The sequence below is a fragment of the Dunckerocampus dactyliophorus genome, chromosome 20 (genome assembly GCF_027744805.1).
Source record: "Dunckerocampus dactyliophorus isolate RoL2022-P2 chromosome 20, RoL_Ddac_1.1, whole genome shotgun sequence".
In the NCBI taxonomy this organism is placed as follows: domain Eukaryota; kingdom Metazoa; phylum Chordata; class Actinopteri; order Syngnathiformes; family Syngnathidae; genus Dunckerocampus; species Dunckerocampus dactyliophorus.
In genome coordinates this window covers 9,445,219-9,461,509 of record NC_072838.1, presented here as the reverse complement: position 1 = coordinate 9,461,509, position 16,291 = coordinate 9,445,219, and the positions used below count along the sequence as shown (strand labels likewise).

Below are 16,291 nucleotides of genomic sequence, written 5' to 3'. Positions count from 1 at the left end.
ACAAATATAAGGCATTCCAAAATGTAAAGATATGTAGTATTCTACACTGGTCACTACGTGTCAGTAATGTTACTGTAATGCCCGGTGAGACACACACACACACCAGATGTGATCGCTGGAACAACAGGCTTTTATTGCAGGTTTGATTTATCTCACAACAGGCACAATTATCCCGAACCTGGGCCAAGCCAAAACTCAACTCTGAACACCCGATGTCACTTCCTGTCCACCCCCGCTCAGCTTCCCTATCATCAAAACATGATTACAGCAACATACACAAACACAATAACATGAACACAATGACAATGCCCTTAAGGGTTATTAAATTACATTGATGAGAGAACAGCCGCTGCAGGAAGTACTTTATTATGTCTTATTTATGTCTTATATGGCTTATTTTCGGTTATTATGTCTACTGTATTGAGTAATACCAGTATAAAGGTAAACTATAGGGGTGTTATTTAAAATATAGAGGGCTCTAATAATGTTAAAACCTGTATTTTAGAGAGTCATAAACAGCTTTTCTATGCTCTAACAAGAAAATATTTGATTGACAATCCTACTTTGCGGAAATTCACTTATACGGTCGGTTCTGCAACCAATTAACCGCAATAAACAAGGAATTACTGTACAGCGCTTGTCGGCGCAGCACACGAATACAGTGTGTGTCTGTGCAGCCACACTGAGGAAGAATAGCATCGGTTATTAGTTCACTTTTTGGGCTTCATTATGTCTCCCAAGCAGCAGTGCGCCAAAGAAAAGGAAAGCCATCACCGGTGAAGTGCAAATGAAATTATTATTATCACCAATGCCCACCAACACTGGTTGCTCTTTTGGTCTCAACCGCTCGATGGTTGCGATCATCATTAAGCATAAAAATGATTGAACGCTAATGAACACTGAAGGGGTCGTACGTTCGTAACCAGAGGACCACTTGTGTAATAATACAATACAATACAATAATAAGCCAAGCGCTCTCGACCAACATCTGCAACCTTGCAAATGCTCTTTTCTGGACAAATATACACACAGACACATTCCGAGTTCTTGGAAAAAGTTTCCCCAGAAGAGCGAAGGCCGTTTTTGCTGCATTAAATTCGAAAGTACGTGACGCTGCCAGGGAGAGAGTTTGAAAGAATGTCTGGTCGACACGTACTGTAAAGGCTTATTTCTGAGGGTGGCATGAAAAGGATCAAGACTCACCTGCAATCTCCTTTAATAAAGCAGGTTTAGATATGTCCAAACCGATTGCACGGAAAAGGTGAGACACAGAAGTGTGGAGTGAAAGCATCTGGGGAAATCATTGGGAAAATAGGATTGCGTTGGCATGATAAAGAGTTTTTGTCCTTTTGTTTGGTTTGATTGGAAATATTTGGGGTTTATAAGCATGTTTGCTATTCTCCGGGTGTCGCTCCTGGCACTGACACAGTTAACCCTGAAACTAATCACCCGAGGAACTAGTGAAGCATGTCTATGTCAGAGTCTGTTTCTGTGAATGTTCTAAGCCCATTCTCAGGCTTATGTTTTATGGGGCACTCGGGCATCCCTTCTTGGTTTTAAGCCACAGTGGCGTGTTTGAAAACCCAATTTGACAGAAAAGAGCCTTCGATCTTTCTCTCATCTCTTGCCTTGAATCGAAAGGGTTTCCTTTGCTTTATAATGGGTCTTTTAGCTGCGCACACAAGCATATATATGTGTGTGCGTTGGATCAATACGGCGTTATGAGGCAGCCGGTATAGGATCCCTCAGGTCGATCCAGCGCTGTAATCACATTTCAGTGGTCCTGTCCAGCTTTTGGAAAACTACCTGGCCTTTTCCTGGGATCTTATCCTTAACATGCGGCAACGAAAGTCATCTAATTGAAAGCTACACTCTCATGGTTAATGGTTATTGGCTGTGGGCAGGCAAGTTTATTTGCCAGTTGTTAGTGCTTGGTAAATACAACCGGCAGTTGATAAAGGAAACACGAGTCGTGCTGTGAAATCAGGTTGTGTTTTGGGTTTGTGTAGTACAGAGAAACAGTTGCGGTTATTATCACCACTCCCGGTGTCAGATAGGAATTTCAAGTGTTTCATTAGCTTCACAGCAGCAAACTTGTTGATGTCCCGAGATGAAATTATCCTGAGTGATTGGGTATGATTATTTGTTTGGGTTTTACACAGAAGACGTTATTAACCTTGATTTATAGCTCTGATGATTTTGTATACAACAGCTTCATAATGCTAACTTTGCATAAAATGTACCATAAATTAATTTGGGGATATTCTTCTTAAGACATTTTCTACAGATGTTCGTTCCCACACTGTCCTTATTGAGGAGTGGATGCTTTCCGAAGCATTTGACTGTCGATTACATCCTGTCCCAGTTTCAACTGAAGATTAGGCCCATATACTGCATTTGTGTTATTTTGCAAATGTTACGCGTGTGTTAGTAAGATAACAGTTTGAGGCGAGCGAAAAGACAAAAAGCCTGGTGGAGGAGCCCTGTGATCTCTCTAAAGCCTCGTGGAAGGAACCCAAAGTCAGATTTGAGCAGTCTGAGCCTTTCATCTCACCGCCTCCAGAGTCTGCAAGGTCAAATCGAGTTAAAGAAATTTGGACATATTATTGATAAACGTGAGGATGTTTCGAACAAATACAAAATACACTTTGAGTATGTTGAAAATACACAACGTCATCATTGCTTTACCCCAAACAGCAGGCTGCATTTACACTGTAGGCATCACCACAGAATTCGGCTCTTTGGAGCACAGAGGACGTTTTATCTGATGCTCCAATAATCACAGTGTTCTTGCAAAAGCAGATAACAAATTTTCGACTGATGATAACATTACTAAAGACCAAAAGTGACATTTGTTTGAGACATGCTTGTTCGATCTTGTAAAACGGCGAGAGCTGTGACTGGTTGCTTTTGCTTCGTACATCAATTCCTTTATTTCCCATCTCGTGCACACAGTCTGACGTTCTTTTTACGTTCTTATTGCCAACCTAAACACCAACATTTACGCTCTGTCCCAACACAGTATGCATGCGACTCAGGACACATGATTCCTCCTGTCCGAGATTGCGACAACAACATTTTATTCACCAACAACATTCATCGCGACGTTCATTTACAAACAGCAATAACAAGAGGTTGTCACAGTACGTTAGTTGTACGTGGATGTTGCTTCAGTCGCCATTGTTTACTACTAAACCGGAAGCTAGCTTGCCAAAAAGAAAAGAAAAGTGCCGGTTACTCACTGATTCTAACGTTTTGGTGGAGAATTTCACATGAAGCCCGTGGCCGGAGAGCTGTAGATCCACCAAGACACCATCAGAAGGGCAGAAGTAGTGACTTCACTGTAGCACAATTCAGCCTTTAATCATGAAACTTTGACAAACACAGTTTGCTTTTCAGCTTTCTATTGTCAGCATCAGCAATGAGAGTACGCAGATGACCGTCACATGCACACACAAAAGGCAAAGAAAAGGTAGAAAATGTAAAGTAAGGGAACTTGTGTTCTGTCGTCTTGTTTCCGTTTGGGTCCTGGGGTTTTGTTTGACTTTTTTTTATAAATATACCAGGTTGGTGTTGTAACCCTTTAGCCAGACTTTCTATGAATGTTTTCCACTGTCACAGAGATGCGTATACTAGGGCGTCCAAACGACCTGTTTTCCCAGGACATGTCCTGTTTTCACATCCTGTCCTGCGTGTGTGTGTGTGTTTTTTTTCTATTTGTTTTAGAAAGTGATGAAAATGAGTTTTTAAATTGACCAGGATTAGGGCAATCTGCTTTGCTTGAGGTAATATTTCTATTATTGACATCATTACATTGAAAGGTTTGTGAGAGCTATGTTTGTTGAAGCAGGTAACAAAATATGGTCACCCTAATGTGTGCCTTTTTGGTATCTGTTGCATCTTTCCAGTCAAGATTCCCACACGAAGGACCTACATCGACCCAGAGACTTGTGAAGACCTGCTGCAGGCTGTCCATGCCTTTGCCAAGGAGTTGGACAACTCCAGCATCAAGATTGAGAGGATTGTTCACACAGGTAAATTACTTAGCATTCCAAACGTGTTGACAGCTCTTTTATCAGAACGCATTAGAAGAAGGTGCTTATAGAGCACGGGGTGTCAAACTCCTGGGTGTTTTATAGTAATGCAGTGGAACCTTGGTTAGCGTCCAGAAAGTCTTTCGGAAACAGATGCTAACCAAATCACTTTTTTTCCCCATAAGAAATCATGCAAATCCAATTAATCTGTTTTCAGAAAGCCAAAAATGTTAACACAAAACATGTTTTTATAGTATTACAAGTGTAGTTTTACATGCATTAAAACTGATTCATGATGTGACTGTGGGCACAGTCAACACCTTCCTCTTTTGCCATGAGTTATTTCTTGAATTCAATTATGTTTCTCACCTCAATAACCCAAAATGGAGCCAAAGAAAGTGCCAGCATTTTGATAGAGAAGGTGAGAAACGCCTTTGAATTCAAGAAACTCGTGACAAAACAGAAAGGTGGTGTTAAAGAGTCAGTCGGGTGTCGATCTCACTGCCACATCATGTCCTTGGGAACAGTCATGTCTTCAGTGAAGGTAAAAGTAACCTCAAATGTTAATTTATTGCTTCCATTCCTGATTTATATGCATTTTAAACTGTTTTATGCATGGAAAACTATAAGAACGCGTTTTTATGTTGACATCACAAACGGGCGACATTTACACAGATTTTGTTAGCAAGCTAAGGATGCTAACAAAACGTTTTGTGATTAAAAATACATTAAGAAACACAGTTGGACTCACACAGTGTATTAATAACAAGATAAAATACACGCCACATTGTACGCAAACCGGAAAATATACGCAAACCGTGGCAAAAAAATCCAATGTTAACCAGAAATCACACTAACCCAGGCCGATGCTAACCAAGGTTCCACTGTATTATAAATATTGTGGTGAACTTGTGGCCCACAAGAGGCTTGTTACACAGTGAAAATGAATGGGGGAGGGTGGGGGGGGGGGGGGGGGGGGGGGGGGGGGGTTGGGTCACTAGACAGAGCACTAACCACAATCACAGTGCCCAGACGAAAATGACAGTACAACTTTTAACAGGTAAGTAAACACCACATAGGGCGTCTACTACTACTGCTATGGAAATAAACAACCACCACAATCACGCTAAACACGAAACGTTTTACAAAATAATTGCCGCAAGGCATGCTGGGAAGCCGGAAGCACTCTCAGTGCTGTTCATGTACTGAAATGTTATCAATAAAGACTGCCAACATTGGATCAGTTGTACTTTTTTTGGTGAAATAAAAACAGGCTCAGCTGCATCCACGTATGTTGAGTATGAGACCCCACTTATACTGTAGAGTGACTGGATATATGTCCAGTGTATGTGAAAAGGAAAACTTGGTCATGACAGTGGTAATCCAGTCATATGAGCTTTATACGTCTTTGCTATGAGTCACAGCTTATTTTTGGCATAGCGGTCGTCAGTTTCAGCATCCGCACACACATAGAGCATCGCACCATATTGCCAGTTTGACCTGCACAATCTTTCACTTTTGCTCTCTGGCTGTTGATGTATCATTTAGAGGGGGGTTGTGACCTATGTTTGTCTGTCTCCCCCGAACAGGCGACTTTGGGGAGGTGTGTCGCGGCTGTCTCAAGCTGCCAAGCAAGAGAGAGCTGCCGGTGGCCATTAAGACATTAAGAGCAGGCTGCTCGGAGAAACAGCGGCGTTCGTTCCTCAGCGAGGCCGGTATCCTGGGGCAGTTTGACCACTCCAACATCATCAGACTGGAGGGCGTCGTCACCAGCGGTAAGGCCGGTCAGCGGGGGAATTTAGAGTTGGGCGAATGGCAAAGGAGGGTGGAAATCCTTAATATCCCTGGATCAAAAGGTGAATGGGATTCATCCATTACGTAAAAGCGGGAGATGGGAAAAGTGGAGTGAGGCAACTTATAGGATTGGAAAGGCTGTCGCTAGTGGAAGCAGCGAAGCAGAATGGGGTAAAAAAGCAGAATTAGAATCTTACTATTTCAATATATGGCCTGCAGAGAGGGTCAACCTTATGGTACGCAAGGAATGAAATGAAAAGCGGGGGGGAGAACGCACTGGACAGCCAAGATTGGATAGAGCATCGGGACACTGCGATCGCTTCAATACCTCTCACATGGAGGGGATCAACACTCACAGCGAGAAGGGACGAACCGGACGATGGAAGGGGAGGGAAGGTGTAAGAGCAGAGCGCACGCGCTGGAATGGAAGCCCAATGCTAGCACGCCGAGCTACACCAGGGTTTAGACAGACAGCGATTGATGTCCTGGAGCGAAAACAAGATGGAAAAAGAAGCTAAGAGGAAGAAATAAAGGAAAAAAGACATGAGCGACTGAGATGATATGGGATGAGGTGGAGGTTAATGGCAAAGGCCAGGTGAAGGGAGACTTAAAGAGTTTGTAAAGTTTTTGTGATGTGTGTGTGTGGGTGTGGGTGTGGGCAAGGTGCCCGGACACACTGTGCGCAGCAGGATGGCAGCAGATGTGCAGGGTACAGTAATTGGTGCTCGAGACACAGTGGGACTCTGGGATGCACTCCAATCTCTCCCGCCAGCCACACACACACACCCACACCCACACTAACACACAATTAGTGTGCATGTCACACAAACACAAAAGCAGTATGCTCTTTACTCGCAGTGACTACCACACAGCTGGTTGCCATACAGTCTCACATCATGTGCAAGCAAATAGCAACAACTCATATGGATTGGCGACAAATCAGGAAGTGTGAAACAAGTGTGGCTAAGATTAGAACTATTAAGATGTACTGTATTTCATTGCAAACACTTGACTTGTTACACTTGCACGTGGATCAATTATTGTAAAGGTAAAAATGCTTATTTTTGATGAGCACAGATACTGTATATCCTAATTTAACTGCATGTTTATTACTGCAGTTTGCAGTGTTACATTTACCGTGTGTCTTTTCATGGACCAACACGACAGAAATGCCGCGTTGATACAATGCAAAGTCATCAGTGTGCAGCGTGTATAACAGGGTCAATTCGCTGTCCCCTCAAAATGACTCAACAAAAAGTGTGTTCAAGTGCTGTATGGTCTAGGGCACCATGTTGCAGCTCGGTTTCCGGGCGTTGGCAATATTCATTCTTTTTTTTGACATCCTTAGTTCTTTGCCAATAAGTGCCATGTTGAACTTCCATGACCAGCAATAGTTCTTTGCTTTGTGGTGCCATGTTGAACTTCCAGTGACCAGTATGAGTGTGTCCTTCCATCCGTCTTCTTCTGCTTATCCGAGGTCGGGTCGCGGGGGCAGCACCCTAAGCAGGGAATCCCAGACTTCCCTCTCCCCAGCGATTCGTCCAGGTCCTCCCGGCGGATCCCGAGGCTTTCCCAGGCCTGTTGGACGACCTAGTTTCTTCAACATGTCCTGGGTCTTCCCCGAGGCCTCCTACCGGTTGGATGTGCCCTGAACACCTCCCCTGGGAGGCGTCCAGGAGGCATCCTGACCAGATGCCCAAGCCAGACCAGAAGCTTCTCCCAGATAGCAGTGCTTCTCACCTTATCTCGAAGGGAGAGCCCAGCCACCCTACGGAGAAAACTCATTTCGGCTTCTTGTACCTCCAATCTTGTCCTTTCGGTCACTACCCAAAGCTCATGACCGTAGGTGAGGGCAGGAACGTAGATCGACTGGTAAATTGAGAGCGTGGCCTTTCGGCTCAGCTCCCTCTTCACTACAGCAGACTGATGCAGAGTTCGCATCACTGCAGATGCCGCACCATCCTTTCCTCACTCTTGAACAAGACCCCGAGGTACTTAAACTCCTCCACTTGGGGCAGGGTGGCACTCCACCCTTTTCCCAGCTAGAACCATGGACTCGGACTTGGAGGTGCTGATTCTTATCCCAGCCTCTTCACACTCAGCTGCGAACCGATCCAGTGAGAGTTGAAGGTCACGGCTCGATAAAGCCAGCAGGACCACATCATCTGCAAAAAGCCCAAAGACCCAAAGGTCCAATCCTGCAGCCAGCAAACCATCATAAGCATCATGCTTAGGCCATGCATGCAAAGTTAGAAAAACGTTAAAAAATGTACCTGCATTGATTTGTGACTCAGTTAAATTTAAAAGCGTCTGTCCACTCCCATATTTTGTCAATGTAGTTTTCTTAAAAGTAATGTTAAAATAGTGTCTCGTCTCGTGAACCCAACATCGTGTGTCGTCTCGTCTCGTGAGTTGAGTGTATCGTGACACCCCCAATACACAAATATACATACTGTACATACATTTGTAACAGGAAACAAAAGGGACATTTGTGAATTTGTGAATGTGAAAATTATACAGTTCAATTGTAAAAAAAAAAAACAAAACAACAACAAAAAAACACTAATATGCAAAATTACATAAGAAAATCAATTGAAATCATGCATTTCATTGTATCACCGTGTTATCCACTTCCTGAAGCGCCTTTCTCCGAACTATCCACCCTTCGACCATTACTCAATGCCCCATTGATGCCATTAAGATGGAAGAGCTCCCTCCTCTCTTGTCTTTTGCTTACACATCCGCCAATTTCACGACCTACCATTTGCTCCACCTTCTCGCAGGCAGCTCCGGGATTATCGCTAATAGGATTAAAGAAAATGGGATTTTTTGTTACCTTTTTTGAAGGAAACCGCAGACGGCCTTAGTTGCAATGGAAGTGTTGCTTGCATTTACTGATTGCCAGCAGCTATTTTCAGCCGTGCCTGCAAATGACAGCTTCTTTCCCGACATGTATGATCCAATTATTGTCTTCACAGGTGTAGCTCAGATCAGCCCATTTTAACCTGATGAAATGTTTAAAGTAGCCAATGTTCATGAAATATGATTTATGATAGCACGTTTACCTACTGATGACACGGCAGGAGGAGCAACTGGGGGTTCAGTATCTTGGCCAAGGACACTTCGACATGCATACTTCGATATATAGAGACGTCACATTCATTGAAAATGAATGTAAATGTTGAAAATAATGTGGTGTTTTATTTAGAAATTTTACTCTGACATCACGTCTGTGTCAAAATTAGGCGCACGTCATCACAACCAGTGGCTGCAAAAATGAAAAGACAAACTACTGGAGCTGCTGTAAAAAAAAAATCCAAGGCCAATGAGGGTAACGGGGAGACGCAAGCACAATTCAGCCAAAATGATGACGCTAGCTCCTTAAAATATGCTAATGCGCCAAACCCAGCGCGTGCTGTGTTCCTCGCGCCATCATTTTGGATTGAAGTTAAAAGGAACCAACCAGAAGTTTTCATGTGTCGTGCCGTTCCCGTCTGATTACTTGCGTTCGACTGACCACAACCAAAACAAGACAGCAAAATGGACAGTTAAAACACGCTGCCCCTGTCAGTCACGTACATAGGAAATGTGAATAATCGTCTCCGTGGAAAGAGAGCGAAAGAGCCGCTTGTCATTAAGGGGTGATGTTGGGTAAGCAAAGTTTTAAAATCAGTGAGATGCCAAAAAGAGTGTGTGCGTACCAAGGTGACGCTGGAGCATATCTGAGCCACACACAGGATGCACAGGTCGTAGCTAATGGCAAGAGGCTACAATCTGAACGATGTATCTTAAACTACTCTAAATTTGTTTCACAACAGGCCATCCCTGTTAAATCCTGAGGCCCGTTTTATAGAGCGGATTCTTTTATTATATATTGACAGCATCGCTCTTTATTAAATTACCGAACTTTAAAAGCTTATGGCAGATGATTTCACTCATCATAAAAGTTTCCATGCACACAACCTCCCTGCAGTGAATACCGTGGGGCATTTAAGCAGAGAAACTAATAACAATAGTACAACAATTCAATTTGATGGGGGGGTGGAGAGGGGAGATCTAAACTAAACTAATATCCCTGGCAGAAAAGCCAAGTCAGTCACTTTGCTGGAGCTTTCATTTGAATGGCAATGCAACATGCTGAAAGCACACCTGCCTTTTTAATGAAATAGACGGTATAATAAAAGTGTTCAAATTCCATCAAGACACATTGATTGTTGAAGTATTGCCTGCTATATAATAACCACCCACGCCAGTTAACCTAACATGCATGTTTTTGGAATGTGGGAGGAAACCGGAGTACCCGAAGAAAACCCACGAGAACATGCAAACTCCACACAGAGATACCCGTGCTTCACACTGTGTTTAAATATGTCTCACACTGTTCAATGTATGTAAATTATTATGCTTGCAATACACACCGCTCAAAATAAATGAATACAAAATAAATAAAATCAGGAAAATAAATGGACCGATACGTTTCCTGGTTCATTTAAACCAGGGGTCGCCAACCCCGTCGATCGTGAGCTACTAGTCAATGTTTGGGATTCTGTCGGTCGATCGCAAGAACATTTGCCCTCACCTTCCTGAGACAACCAACAGGCAAGCATTTTGTTTACTGAACATGCCCGTACTCCTCGTCGATGTCCACGCAGCAACCCGCAAGCCCCAGCAAGGAGCCCAGTCCCCAAAACCTGGCCGGAGGTACACTAGTACACCGGCTTGTCTTGCACACAGATTCGCCACCCCCGCGCTAGCAAAAAGGTCGAGCAAGAGAGGAAGGGAGTGACAGAGTGCATGCAGCGATGTGCCTGCGCACGCAACGGTAATTCATGATAGGGCTCAAAATTTGCTTTTGCTACCTCCAAAGTTAAGACACAAGATATTTTAAAAATGCATAGTTCCCGTCCACGTGAACACGTACATTTTTGTCCTTAAAAATGGAGCTTTTGCAGAATTTCAAAAACTCCGGCTTCAGCGTTCACGGGTGGTTGGCTTGTGTCATAAGACGTGTGCGACATTACACCTTACTTAACCTTACTTACGGATGTTGACTTCATTTAGTGCAGCAGTAGACGCGTCTGCGTGCGCATGCAGGCGAGTATAAAAACATTCATGATGTTTCCTGGCCTCCATGTACTGTGTGCGCGCTAATTTTAAAGACAATGCACGCGTCTTTGCACATGTCACTATATTATTTCTTCGATGATTTAATAATCATGACAGCTGTTTTTATGTGGATGGACATTTTTTTTTTCACACCGGAGTGGAGGAAATGTTAGTGTGAGAGTGTCAAAGAGGTATTAATATAAAAAGTGTTTATTATTGCACTTGTGGTGTTGAACTGCACTGCATCATCTTACTGAAAGGTCATTTCATCATTTTACAGGTTTGATTTTTAAAGGAGACATCATATTGTGAATACGAGACACACACAAACACCTTCAACTGGGAAAATGAGTGTTCCTTATTTTAGTTGTACGCACACGGTTTGTCCTTGCTTGCTCACTTGTTCTCATTTTTGTATTCTTTTTCTTCCAGTGCACTTCATAGCACTGCTGAACTGAAAGCCCTTTGTGGCTGGCTGCTGCAAAGTGTGTGTGAGCTGTGCACGAGTAGTGTTCAGGAACATGCACTTGGACCTTGTTGGTTCGTGTGCGTGCAGCGTGAATGTTTAAGGGTGGTTAAAGTTGCTGAGACAGCCGGGGGCAGCACACAAGTTCCTCCAGCTTCACCGCAGTTCACTGAGTGAAGAATGGCTTTGCCACAAATCCCGCCGTGCTGCCAGGAGGACTAACCTCACTTTATCCCCTCTTTGCACTTGTGTCTATGTCTCTATTTCTTCACCTGTCTATTTTCCCCCCTCTACATTGTGTTTTTTTTTTTTCATTTGCTTTGTTTTGCTTGTGTTCAGGTAACACCATGATGATCATTGTGGAGAGCATGTCTAATGGAGCCTTAGACTCCTTCCTTAGGGTAAGTTTATCTCAATTTATATCAAGGCTGGGCTTTGATGACATTTTTTTAATTTGCTGACTGACGTCGAGAGAGCCAACAATCAAAATCTAACATTTACTTTTAAATTTACTTGCGAATTTGGCCAGAGACATAATGAAAATAAAGAATTTTTGAACCTACGATGATTTTTGACATTGTTGTCTTCCATTTGTGCATATTTTTATTGTGATTCTTCTGTTTTCATATGAAATTGCAGCGACTGGATTATTGTGTATAATTCTTAGTTAATAGTAGGGATGCTCGATCAGGGTTTTATGCTGTACCGATCATCCAGGACTGAAATGGGCCGATACAGATACAGATTTATTTATTATGAGTGCAATTGGCCAGGGGTGCCGTATAAAGTCAGGACAATTCCAAGGTCGCTTGACTGCCGAGGGACCAAAAAAATACATTATTTTTAATCAAATTAGTACTGCGATCGGCTGGCAACCAGTCCAGGGTGTACCCCGCCTGTCGCCCAAAGTTAGCTGAGATAGGCTCCAGCATACCCCGGCGACGCTAATGAGGAGAAGCGGCATAGAAAATGGATGGATGGATAGTAATGAATTAATACGAAGGGGGGGACAACATGATGTTTCCATGGGACCCAGAATTCCTAGCTGCATCAAAGGAACCATAAAATCAGCTTAATTTAGACAAAAACAGATTTTACTTAATTTCGTTAAAAGAAGTCCTGAAAGGATGAGACACCTTCTGTAAGGAGACTTTGCCGAGCTTCCACGACTGAGAAAGGCTGTTCTCGTCCGAAGAATTCAATTATTTTTCGGGTTATTAGCTCAGCCGTCTGACCTCACGCACACGGGTGAGTGGCTGCGTTAGCAGTCGCCATACTCCGTCAAGTGTTATTCTTCGAATGCCGTATGAAAGCTTTTTACCCCCGCAAGGTAGTTTTTGTGGCAGTTGGCTTCTTGACACTGCCCAAGATGCTAGTTAGGGCAAGACACTACACTGCACGAAAGGATCGCTGCGGGTGCAATAGTGCTAGCCACAGGTGATTGGCTTTTGCGATTGGCGTTGAAAAGCATTTATCGGCGTATGCCGATCACGCAATTTTTCACGGAAGTCGTCCGATTCTGATCGGTGGCCGCTCTATCAGAGCATCCGTACTAGATAGAAAACATTTGACGATAAAATCAAATGATCCGTATGACCTACAGAGTACTTCATGATCAAAAACAAGTACACTGACTTAGCGTTCCCATTTTTATGTGCTAACATCTTGTGTTTTAAAATTCAAATTGTATTATTCCTTATTCCAAGGCCAGCAGTATGCGTGTTTATTAACATATTGGGAAAAATATGCATGTTTACAAACACAAACACAAAAGATGCTGCTACTGTGTCCTGCTTAATTACATCAAATAATGGCTTGTTTGTTTTAACCCCCCCACATGAAGAGATACAGGCTTTTTTGCAGCTTTTCCACTCACACTTTCCTTTTCACGCTCAAAATCACAGAAACATGAGGGTCAGTTGAGCGTAATGCAGCTGATGGATATGCTGACTGGTGTGGCATCGGGGATGAAGTACCTCGCCGAAATGGGCTTTGTTCACAAACGCCTGGCTGCACACAAGGTAAGAGAGCAGGTAGCGCGGTGGGGGGATGATAGACTCGAGTGTGTAGGTTGATGTATGTCTCAAGCTAAGGTTCTCTTTGGCAGCCTTCTAAAACACAATTTGTCCTTGTCTGCCACCGTGTTTGACAGTCATTTGTCTGTAGCTTCTTATTTGAGGAATACATGAAGCTGAAAATGACAAGACAATGCTGTCAAAATCACTTTGTCACAACAAGGATTTGCTCCGTCGGTTTGTTCCTTCTTAAAAAGGAGCCCAGCTGTCAAAACTGCAGATACGGTCGTCGCAATGTGCAAAATAACGGACAAGAGCACTCGTTCTTGTAAACGATCAGCTCTTGGCGCCATGGGATCTTTGCCCGCCAGTTTGGTGAGCTTGTTCCACCTCCTAATTTAACCCATACTTAATGAGCAAAGTTGGCCCTGTGCGAATATCCCCATTTAAATAAAAATTGCAAGTACCGCTTTGGGATGCTCCACTCTCTTTACAGGAAGTTGTTTGTAAAAACATAAACTTTCCAAGGCTGTGTAAAAATGAAGAACCCCTATCAGGCTAACACAAGTCAATAGGACTGCAAGTTACAGCCCCAGACTGAAGTAAATCAAAACATAGTTGATTAAGACATTACAGTCCAAATTATGAGGATTCATTTCAAGGTGCACTAATGCATAAGCAAGTGAGTGCATCATTAGATGATTAATCATAAAGCACTTTGCTGGAGCAAGATATACATTTTTATATCCAACTGAGTCATTAGATGATTCATGTAAGGCAAAAACTAAAAGGTAGAACGCAGTCTGCACCCGGATGCTGGTCGACCTCTGTTTTCGTCAGATTTCTAATACTTACTTAATACTTTCTAATACTAATACTTACAGCCTCCAGGATTTCACAATATTGCCGTCACAGCAACAAATTACACAAATTATAATCAGTCCCTGCAAATTTTGTTTTTCTACACAAGTAGCCGCTACAAGTGAACGGATAACTTTTGTTATAGATTTCGGCATCTTACCACCGAGTTAGTTTATCCGTAATCGGAGTAATATAGATGAGCGTTAGATTATCCATGTGTGGCTGAAGCCAACATCTGTTCTCCACTTTTTTATGCCGCCACCGCGGCAAAGAGCAAATCAGGAGGGGGCTTGATGTCAGCTGACTGATGTCTGTGACATCTACGAAGTGACGGTTATGATGTAGGTGACACGGGGCCAACACTACCAGTCGTTCGCCAGCTGATTTTGACTGTTTTTTGGGACAGAATGCCTGCTTTACCAAATGGGAATTTCAATACAGTACAATTGCAGCTCTTTATTTGACAAGAGCCAATCATGAGCTATGAAAAAACTCACAACGACCTTGTCAACCCATTGGAAATTACAGGAGGTCATTACTCAGTATAACAGTCTGACTCAGTGTCATCTTACAAGCAATATTAAACTCAGCATACAGCAACCTAACACTCAAAAAGGTATACCTCAGGAATATACAAACATGTATCAATGCGATTTTTAAATAAAAAAAAAACATTTAAAGTTTTTCCATCGTGCATTTGTTTGAGCAAAGCATTTAATTGGAGGAGAAGCAGCATAGAAAATGGATGGATGTCACGACAATGCTGCCACCAGAGGGAGCCAGAGGAGCCCAGAGGGAGGCTAACATCATTGCAGCACCCCAATTAATGCATTGGTCAGATGCAACGCATTATGGGAAAACTTCAGAAGAGTTGTTTTTTTTCTATTTCAAACTCGTATTGGTGCATGTTTGAATATTTATCCTTACAAGTTTAAGCACACCCAAACAAGAAAGGATTAAACTCTTGTGGTACAAATCAACAGTAGTTAAGCTACAGTGGAGTAAGGCCTCTGCCAGCCAACAAAACTCATTTGGGCGGAATCCCCTTTGTTAGCATTCCTTTCAGATGTATTGTCAGCCTTTGGCTCACAAGGTGTTGAGTACACCCACAAGACCGGGCACCCCATACCCAGAAAAGATGTGCTGTATGATGTCCAGTGCAGTGAGGAATGCACCGATGCACACAGACGGACTAACTCTTCAGGTCAACACTCAGATGTCTACCTGCACCTCATAGAGAAACAGCACTCTTTTGGGGATGAAAATGTACATGGTGTGGACAGAGAACACAGATGGTTTGAAAGGTGAGTGAGGGAGGTCACCTACGTCAGAGTTGAGAAACAATCTCTGAACAGAAGGGGAGGTCCACGACACCACCTCTCCTTCACATGCAATGCTGTCCTTTTATCTCTTCCTGAAAGATTTTAACATTTAATCTCCAACAAATAAATAAGACACAGCCACCTTGTTTTCAGGCATGTCCATGACCATCTTTTCACCTGAATGGGATGCTAACAGACGACGTTTGTTGGCCCTACTCTAGTGTATCTTAATGACCATCATTTGCCACCAAAGAAGAGAACAACCGTTCTTGTCTGGAAATGCATCTACCTTTAGAGGATAATACTTTAGATCCTCCCTCAGAGTAGAGCTGTCCCACCTAGTCAGCTAGAGTTGTCCCACCTAGTCATTGAGCATGAACTGATGAAGCCTGCTGGGATGAGAGGCGGAAAGTCTTCTAAGACAATCCGAACAGTTCATTTGCAATTGATTCCATGCCCTGCGAATACAATGACCTGGATGAATGGGAATATTCACAGGCATTCAGATGTAATGATAGTCATGGATGTGCCTGAAGCCAAGGCGGCTGTGTGGTGTTTATTTGTTGGAGGCTAGTGATTGAATCTTTTAGGAAGCGATGAAAGGACAGCATTGGATGTGGGGGAGAGGTGGTGTCTCAAAACTCCCCCTCTGTGAAGGTATGTGTGTTTTTCAACCTTGACATAGATGGCCTC

At 43.1% G+C, this 16,291-nt stretch overlaps 1 protein-coding gene across 3 annotated transcripts in view; it reads left to right on the top strand.

The window, feature by feature from the left end:
* The window catches only part of LOC129173226 (ephrin type-A receptor 7-like), a 211,656-nt gene that overhangs the window by 182,590 nt on the left and 12,775 nt on the right, over positions 1–16,291 (top strand). For all 3 annotated transcript variants that reach the window (XM_054763942.1, XM_054763941.1, XM_054763943.1), the window contains 4 exons: positions 3,909–4,034; positions 5,624–5,809; positions 11,740–11,801; positions 13,305–13,421. In XM_054763942.1, the coding sequence (XP_054619917.1) occupies positions 3,909–4,034; positions 5,624–5,809; positions 11,740–11,801; positions 13,305–13,421 (491 nt within the window). The remainder of the gene's footprint in view (positions 1–3,908; positions 4,035–5,623; positions 5,810–11,739; positions 11,802–13,304; positions 13,422–16,291) is intronic.